Here is a 9,250-nt window from a genome sequence, read left to right on the forward strand (position 1 = left end):
ATTATTAAGATAACAAGCCTATTATGGATGACTGATTGATTGATTGAACGCACCGCTGTGCAGCACGGAGCTACTGTACCTCGCCACCTCGTCTAAACTACTACTCCTGCCTCTTCAAAACCTCTGGAATAAAACGGGACCCAATTTTACTCTTTATACGTTGACCACATATTCAGTCTACTACACCAAATCTATTTTTGCCAATCTATGCCGTGCCAAAAATCAACAAGCTCGCACATAGGTTGGACCCCGGTTATGTTCTCCCTGGCATATAGGATATAGAAGTCGGAGTTCAAGTGGTTTGTAATCAGTCAGATTAATATATTCCCCGCAAATTACACATTAAGCACTGACTGAGATGGAGATCTGTCGTTTCTGTAGGCTATCTCCAAGTTACACAAGCATGAGATGAGATCGGAAATCTGTTGTTCTCGCCATCTACTCTACTCCCTGTGTTACAAAAACATGTTTGCACATGCAGTGTTCAATCCTGGTAGAGACACTAATATTAAAATGAGATATGATCAATTAAACGTGCCACAATATAAAACCAACAGCCAGGCCCATTAGTCATCAATAGATTTGAAACGTGGATAGCACAGGCAATATGTAGGCTAAATCCATTCCCATTGCCTAATACACTTACAATGGCATCCTCCTCCTGTGTCCTTCCCGTGTTCCATGAACATCATTGCTGAATTAATGGCCTTTGTTTTTTGATATTGTGATAAGTGTAATTGATCATGTTCATTTAAATGTGAAAGTGTGTCTCTTACCAGATTAAATCAGTCAGATAACCATGGCATTGATCCGACCAGTTCTATAAGGACAACAATTAATCCCGATGCTACTGCAGATAGTTTTTTTTTGTCCATTTGCAGTAAGGAATCAATGTAATTAAGTGAAGTGGTTTATTAACCAGACTCAGATTATCCCCCGTGCATGCGTCAAAGTTGCACAATAAGCACCCGTGGGTCCCCCTCTTCCCTCTGTTACAAAACCTGTTTACATTATGTCTTTAATCACCTGGTAGAGACACAATTACAATATATGAGCAATTAAACTTACTATAATATCAAAAAACAACAGTCGTTAAGTCGTCAATCAATGATGTTTATAGAACACGTCGTAGTGAGTTCAAGTAGGATATCGAGACCTGATCTTTGAATATATGGCAGGATCGACGCCAGTTTAAAAGTATTTTCTGCCGGTTTGAAACTAGGATAGAATTGTGTTGCGTTAGTGTGTAAATCCTTGCATGATAACAAGCTGTTAATGGCTGTAGACAACTGGAATTAATTTAATGTGCTCTATAACCATCATTGATTAATTAATGCTTTTCGTTTTTTGATATGATAAGTTTAATTTATCATATAGAAAATGTAACAGTGTCTAATACCAGACGGATAGTCTAGATAACCCATGGTCTTTGATGATGCGACCAGTCCTTAATAATATCAGACAATATTTAATCCCAATGCTGTTTAATTTTAAATGCATAATTTTTTGTCCATTGGCAACCAAGGAATCAATGTAAGACATTGCAATTAATTAAAACATCGCTATACTATTAAAAAATCGGATTTGAAAAACATGAAATACCCATTCTACTAAACTTTGTTATCAACCTTTCCCTGTCCCAGCAACACTCCCTCAGGATCTAGCGCCAGTAAACATAGGATGTTCGTTCGTGAGATTTGCCCACTTAGGAGACCCTTTGTAGGATTTGTGTACCATGTCGCATCTTCATAAATTATTACCATCTTTGGTTATAAGTCTAGCACAGGGAGACACATCGACACATTGCTGGCCTGGCCTGGAATCAGGGCCTGGAATCAGGGCCTCGGCAACCAGGGCCTCGGCAATTGCCCATGGGCATATCAGTCGGATCGGTGGTTCTCGACCACCGCCTATCCGATCTAATGCTGGGCACTGCACCCTGGTTCTTGCTAATGTACGTGGAAAGTTTGAAGTCGATCGGTAGGACGTACGGTCGGACACACTCACGTGGATGCACACACACACATATGCAGAGATTTTGCACATTTATAGTAGGATATCAGGCCATGGACTTTGATGTGGAGTGATATGGATTTTAACACTTTTTTGTAAAACTTCGGTAGTCGGTATCTTCTTCTTTCGTGTACCATCTTCTTTGATGATTGGTTGACGACATTTAATTTCACAAGATTCCTTGTTACTTAAGGTATCAATGTGATACCTTAGGTCCACTCAATATTTTTCAATAAATAGAAACTCTGAAATCACACTCTCGCTTGATGTCCCTTTTATGCCCATATATGGAGATTGCTGATGTCATCACGAGTCACACTTGCAAATGAATTACGTCCTTGTCCATTTTATGCCCATATATGGAGATCCCTGTCCTGATGTCATCAATATTAAGCGCATACCTGGGAATGCCCATGTTTGGTAATGCCCATATATGGCCATGTTCTGACATCACATTGTTGACTACCATGCAGGTGTCTGGTGCAACTGGTCCGATATACATCACTGGCCAGATGGCCAAGAATTGGCGCGACCTCGCCCTTTAGGGGCGAGGTCACCCTGGGGCGTCTTAATAGTATTATATTCTGTTTGTAAACACAGATCAATGTTGACCTTAAAGCAGGGGTCTTCAACGTTTTCAGGCCAAGGACCCCTTAGTCGAGAGAGAGATGAAGCAGGGACCCCCACAACCCATAGATACCATATAGTTTAATCGTTTGACAGCACAATCATCAGTGTATTTTGGGTTCATGTAAATTTGTGTTTCCAGATATTTAACCACTTGAACCGTCAATACTTAATAAACTTGACCCATCACTCTGTCAATGCAGATCTCTTCACCATCTGCTCTTTTTCCCCACCTCTTTGCCAAAAATAGCCGATCTACAAGCTCACAACGCCTTGCAGCGCGAGGTGTTGTGAACTTGTAGATCTGCTATTTTTGGCTAAGGTTCTCAGAATATGGACGCTAGGGTTCAAGTGGTTAATATAGAAAAGGAGAAAAAAGTTTCTAACACACAAAGATTTGGAGGACCCCCTCTAGTAACTCTGAGGACCCCCTAGGGGTCCCGGACCCCCTGCTGAAGACCCCTGGCTTAAAGTGTCTGAACAGACAGGCTGTTTACAGCTATGAATCAGGACGATGACGATGATGTCACCATCTGTCCGTCTGTCTGTCTGTTGGTCTACATGTATCTATCTACCTCTACGTACAGTACCTGTCTGTCAACCCGTCTGTCTGCATGACTTGTTGTTGTATTCGCTGGTCTTTATAAGCAGCTGTGAGAGCTGAGTGCTGGGTTAATCCTGACAGCTTCTGGATCATGATGACACACACACACACACACACACACACACACACACACACACACACACACACACACACACACACACACACACACTGCATTTGTTCTAGATAGGGCTCGACTGTTTGCTGTGTAAAGGGTTCTTTGAGATGTATGACGACTTTCTCTCTGAATGCATTTGATTAACATTTGTACCGGTATGTCTTTGTATGTACATTTTGCACAATACTTTTTACTTTTATGATACAATGTGCTGTGAAATGCTCCAGTGACTGCAGCATACATAGCATAAAACACAGGTACAAGGTAAAGGTAAAGATAGAAAATTGCATTTAATGAACATTTGCATGATTCTTTTGTACGATCAAGTGTTCAGAGTTCAAGGTTTTATTATGTACTTGCACTTTTTAATACAATGTGCAGTGACATGCTCCTGTGACTACAGTGTAGGCCTACAGTACATAGCATAAAAAACTAAATATAAAGTGAAATAGTATTTACGGTATATAAAGATGTGAACGATACATAATTATACTGTATGTTATAATTGTTTGATTGAATTATTTCTGTTGGTTGTTTAGTGATGATCAGGCGAAGGTCTCCTCCTGTATGACCCGCGTGTCCTCTGTACTAATATTCATTTAATCAAAAATACTTTCTATATTTTTATTCAGTGGTTATTCTCCTGCACCTCTGAGAAAAGAGGAGGTGTACTGTATGTTTTCTGCACAGCATTGTGGACAACAGAGAGCTGTTAGACATAACATGATTCTATTAATGAAGTAAATATATTTAAGTTTGATTATAGCAAAGCACTTGACATGCCTTGCACTTGAGCTACTGAAAGAATGCCTAGTTATAAATACAGTCAGTAACTGGTCATATGGATCAATGATCAATTGACCTTTATGTTATTGAAACTTGTCTTTCTGTATACTAACATAATGCTGTTCCATAGATGGTAAATACATTTACCTGAAGATGGGCTTTGTTCTGTGGTGTACTACTGTATGATGATAATCTATATAACAATCTGTATAATAGACATGGGCAGCTGCTGCCATCCTTAGACCATGGGTATTGTATTTCATTCTGCTCTTAGATGTATTACTGGTTATTGCACTCTTGGTTATGGTAACAAGTGGCTGCTTTTCTGATGAAGTGTATTTTGAATTGGGAAGCAAATGTTTCAGAGCAGTCTGAAAACTCATCTCTTCAGAGACACCACCTCTCAGACTAACCCTCATCTCTCCTTGCATCCCTTCTTTAAAAAATGTATAATCTGTATATACAGTTTTACTATGCAGATAAACTCTACGTTGGTTACTTGTTTTCCTATTTAGACTTTTTTTGCCTGACCAAAAAATGCTGTTTAAAACAATGATACATGTTTGATGTTTACCCTGGCATCCTATAGTTACTTTGAGGCACTACATTGTTCGCTTTGTGCTCCTTTTATGTGACTATTTATCCTGTTGTTTGTTGACTAGCGTTCATACTCTGCTTACTTTGATCAAGGATCGCGGATCAAATGATTGTAACATCACTGGTCCACAGGTGTAAAGAAGTGGTTGAAATTTGTGTTTAATGTTTTTTGCGCAGCCAAGCGCCATCATTTTGTGCTATGATACAGGGGGGACAGGGAGAGCGAGAGAGAGAGCAGGGAGAAAAATCAAACATCACAGAAGCGTATCAAAGAGGTCAAAGGGAACAAAGAAATCAATATATCTACATATCGCTGTTGTCGGGCAGAAACCTCTTATCGCAATCTCTTATCGTGTGTCTTTTCTATACTGCATGTGTGCTGTAGGAAATTAGTTATACCTCCTCAATGTGGGGCTATGAACGTAATCAATTAAAGTCAATGCTTGATGTTCTTATGAAACGATAACATGAGGAGTTTGACGGGCATTTAGAATCGCCCACAGGCCTGACGATGAACAACAACACAGACATTGTGTTTGTTCTTCAGGGACTTAACGAAACACATCGGACGGACAGACACATCTACTTTGCGTTCGCTCTCGTCTCGTATCTCTTCACCATCTTCGTCAACATCACCCTCATTGTCACCATTTTCCTGGAGAAAATGTTCCACGAGCCCATGTTCCTGTATCTGTGCAACCTGTGTGTGAACGGCCTCTACGGCGCGTCCTGCTTCTACCCAAAGCTCCTCCACGACCTGCTGTCTGACGTACCGGTCATCTCCTACAATGGCTGCATCACTCAGATTTTCGTTGTCTACTTTTACGTCTTCTACAAGTTCAGCACCCTGACGGTCATGGCGTATGACCGTTACGTAGCCATCTGCAAGCCTCTGCATTACCACTCCATCATGACGCCTCGGACAGCCACGCGGCTGCTGATGCTGGCCTATGGCCTGTCTGTGGTTGAGGCGGTGGTGGGAATAGTGCTCACCGTTCGGCTGCCGCTCTGCGGCAACCACCTCCCGATGCTGTACTGCACCAACTGGGGGGTGGTCAAGCTGTCGTGTGTCGACACGACCATCAACAACCTGTATGGCTTCGTTCTCATCGTATCTCACATCGGCCAGGTGTTGCTCATCATTGTGTCCTACGTGCGCATCGTGCGCGCCGCTCTGCGCTCGCGCGACGACTACAAGAAGTTCATGCAGACCTGCCTCCCTCACCTGGTGACGCTGGTGTACTTCATCATGGCTCTGGTGTTTGACTCGTTGAACTCTCGCTTTGGGAGCAAGGCCCGAAGTCTGAGGCCGCTCAGGAACATCATGGCAGCCGAGTTCCTGGTGGTTCCTCCTCTCATCAACCCCATCATCTACGGCATCAACCTGCACCAGATCAGACGCAGGGTGGTGCGCATGTTCACACGCAAGGTCCACGTGCTAGTGAGTGAGTGAGGGTGTGTGTGTGTGTGTGTGTGTGTGTGTGTGTGTGTGTGTGTGTGTGTGTGTGTGTCTGTGTGTGTGTGTGTGTGTGTGTGTGTGTGTGTGTGTGTGTGTGTGTGTGTGGTGTGTGTGTGTGTGTGTGTGTGTGTGTGTGTGTGTGTGTGTGTGTGTGTGTGTGTGTGTGTGTGCACGCGCGTGTGAGGGAGAGAGAGATGTAATGTCACTGCAAATATCTTTTACATGAAACAGCAACATGGTAGAGTTTGTGCTTTGTCTTTATAGCAGTGGTTCCCAAACTTTTTAGCTCAAGACCCCAAATAGAAATTTGACCCAAACCAGTGAAAATAGCATTGCTTTGTGACGCATTGTGAGCTTGTAGATCGGCTATTTTCACTACTTCTTAATTGTAATTTTATGGAATTTCTTGGATATATGTGTTTGTTTGTTCCAAATAAAAAAAAATATATATATTTTTTTTTAGGGGAGAGGAAAATGCTTTGAAATATATGTTTTTACGAAAAATGGGTCCGTGACCCACAAATGTGTCCCGACCCACTGTTCGGGAACCAGTGAACTATAGTGTGGTCATGAGTTGCTTTTGTTGCAGGAATTACTCAAATCTTCTCTGGCTATTACATTTGAAACTAAGGGGAGGTCAAAAGATGTGATATGTAATATTTATAAATAATCAGAAATCTATGCACATTGAATGGATTATTGTGTATAAGGCCCTGTGTTCATTCATATTAAAGCCAACCGTGCAGTTGATCATCTTTTGGCCTTTAGTTCTGTTCCTGCTCAGCTGTTTAATACATACAGATCTGTTTCACATTTCTTAACTCACGCTTTCCTTCGGCAAAATTTATTTATATATTTTGACCTTAAAGTGTGGTGACAGACAGCTCTATCATCGTCTGTGTGCGTGCGTGCGTGTGTGTGTATGTGCACGCGCGTATGTGTGTGTGTACGCGCGTATGCGTGTTTGTCTGTCAGTATGTCTGTTTGTTGCCTGGATACTCTGTCAAACACTTCTGTTTGTCTGAGGTTGTCGTAATCACTGGTCTTTATAAGCGTTGTGAGGAGCTGTTTTACTCCGGACAACTTCACCTTGCCCATGACACACACACACACACACACACACACAGCAGGGTTCAGCTGTTAGCTGTGTAAAGGGTGCATACATAGGCCTACGGTATATGACCTTCTACCTTTCTCTCTGATTACATTTAATTAACGTCTGAGTTGCTGTTTGTGTCACTTTCTGACAAGTGTTCAATGTTTTATTCCTCACATGAAAACTCATGTGTTTAATACAACGTGCTGATATACTACTGTACTGTGACTGCGGAAATGTAACCAATCTAGAGAGTGAGTCAGGGGGGAAACACATACTGTAGTAGGGACATTTATTTAACAAATAACAATGTGAACTGTACATACATATAGTTTATAAGTGGTTGGTGTTGTTCATATTCCTGTTGGTTATCTAATGGTGATCAGGATGAGATCTCCTGTACCGTATATAGTGTGTCCTTTGTAATAATGACTGTTGGTTGATTGTAATATTCATGTGATCAAAGATACTTTCTGTTCTTATTCCATTCTTGTTCTCCTAACTCTCTGGATGGGAGCTTCTGAAAACAGAGGGGATTTTTTTATCTGTTCTCTGCACAGCACTGAGGACAGCAGAGAGCTGTGAATTTCAACATACGGCACAACGGGGATACACATTCTATAAAATGCTGCACTAAACTAAATATATTTGGCACAAGCTGAATTTTATTATAGCTCCGTACAGATCGGCATGTTAGGTGGTACTTTTGAAGTGTTCATAATGAGTCCCTCCTTATAAATATTTGGTCATATTGGCTGTCGATAAATGCACCTTTTAAAGTGAATCTGGTAGAAATGTTTATTCAATATTTAGATGGGAAAGTAAATCATTGAAAATGTTCTGCATTCTGTAGTGTACTATTATGATAATCTACATTGTAATCTGTATTATATAGACAGGCTGCCATACCATCCTTGGATACTGTATTTCATTCTGCGTATAGATTTATTACTGGTAAGTCTATGAAAACAGAGACTTGTTCACTGGTAAAACTGTATGTTTAACAGGGTATTGCTTCTGAAGTCTGACAACATTGATGTGTATTTTTGGTTTATCCATGCAGGGCTATGTTTTATTAGGGGTTACACGTGTTGATTTTCAAAGCACTACTAAACAAATGACTGTCTAATGTTATTGGGACTGTAGGAGCTGGCTCACACTCTACTGTTTGTTCCTAAGGTTACTTGTCTTGTGAATTAGGAATGACAGCTGCACAGGTTGTAATCATCCATGATAATTGCATGTGTCTTATTACTGGAGTGCTGGCACATTGTGTTCCATAGTTGTGTTCACTTGCACATATTGTGAAGACTAACTCCGGATACTGAATGGACATAAAATCTGTTGAATTTCTGAAAACAAAAGGTAAATAATATTTTTTTAAAGTAACTGTTTACTTCAGTGGTCCCCTAGTCTGTGTCAGCACTTGTTGATTTGCTTGACATGCAGTGTTGGCTGCATTTTTCTCTTCTTAAAGCAAGAGTACTCCCTTACCAATGCTAGTGCATACAACAGAATTAACCACTATTCCATGAATTTGTCCGTAACGTTTAATATTGCCATTGTTCATCTTTTTAATAATTTCGATATCAAGTTAACTGTAATACTTTTTAAATATGTATTATTAAAGATATTTAATTTCTTTGATAATGTTTACACCATAGCTGTGTTTTGGTCTCCACAATAATTGCCTTATTGGATGTTGTGCGGCCCCTATACTGTAGTGTACATGGAGTAATAACACATGCACATTGACATTTTCAGCCATTGAGCTATTGGAATTCTGTGTTTTAGGCTGAGTGTTTGAATTCCTTGCCTGCTTTTTGTAACTGCAGGGCACTCTTGGAAATTAGTTTTACCCCATACGAAATTAAGTAAGTTCTTGTTTGCAAACAGACGCTAAAATGAAGAGTTTGACGGGCATTTAGAATCGCCCACAGCCTAGGCCTGACG

At 40.8% G+C, this 9,250-nt stretch overlaps 1 protein-coding gene across 1 annotated transcript; it reads left to right on the top strand.

Annotated features, from left to right (window-relative positions):
* Positions 1 to 5,253: 5,253 nt before the first annotated feature.
* On the top strand, positions 5,254 to 6,195 carry LOC308290156 (olfactory receptor 52E4-like; the record flags this gene model as incomplete). Its single annotated transcript, XM_080731931.1, has 1 exon — positions 5,254 to 6,195. The coding sequence occupies one exon, from the start codon at positions 5,254 to 5,256 to the stop codon at positions 6,193 to 6,195; it is 942 nt and encodes a 313-aa protein (XP_080588057.1).
* Positions 6,196 to 9,250: the final 3,055 nt, after the last annotated feature.

This window comes from Nannobrachium achirus (assembly GCF_963921795.1).
Source record: "Nannobrachium achirus genome assembly, chromosome: 8".
NCBI classification, from domain to species: domain Eukaryota; kingdom Metazoa; phylum Chordata; class Actinopteri; order Myctophiformes; family Myctophidae; genus Nannobrachium; species Nannobrachium achirus.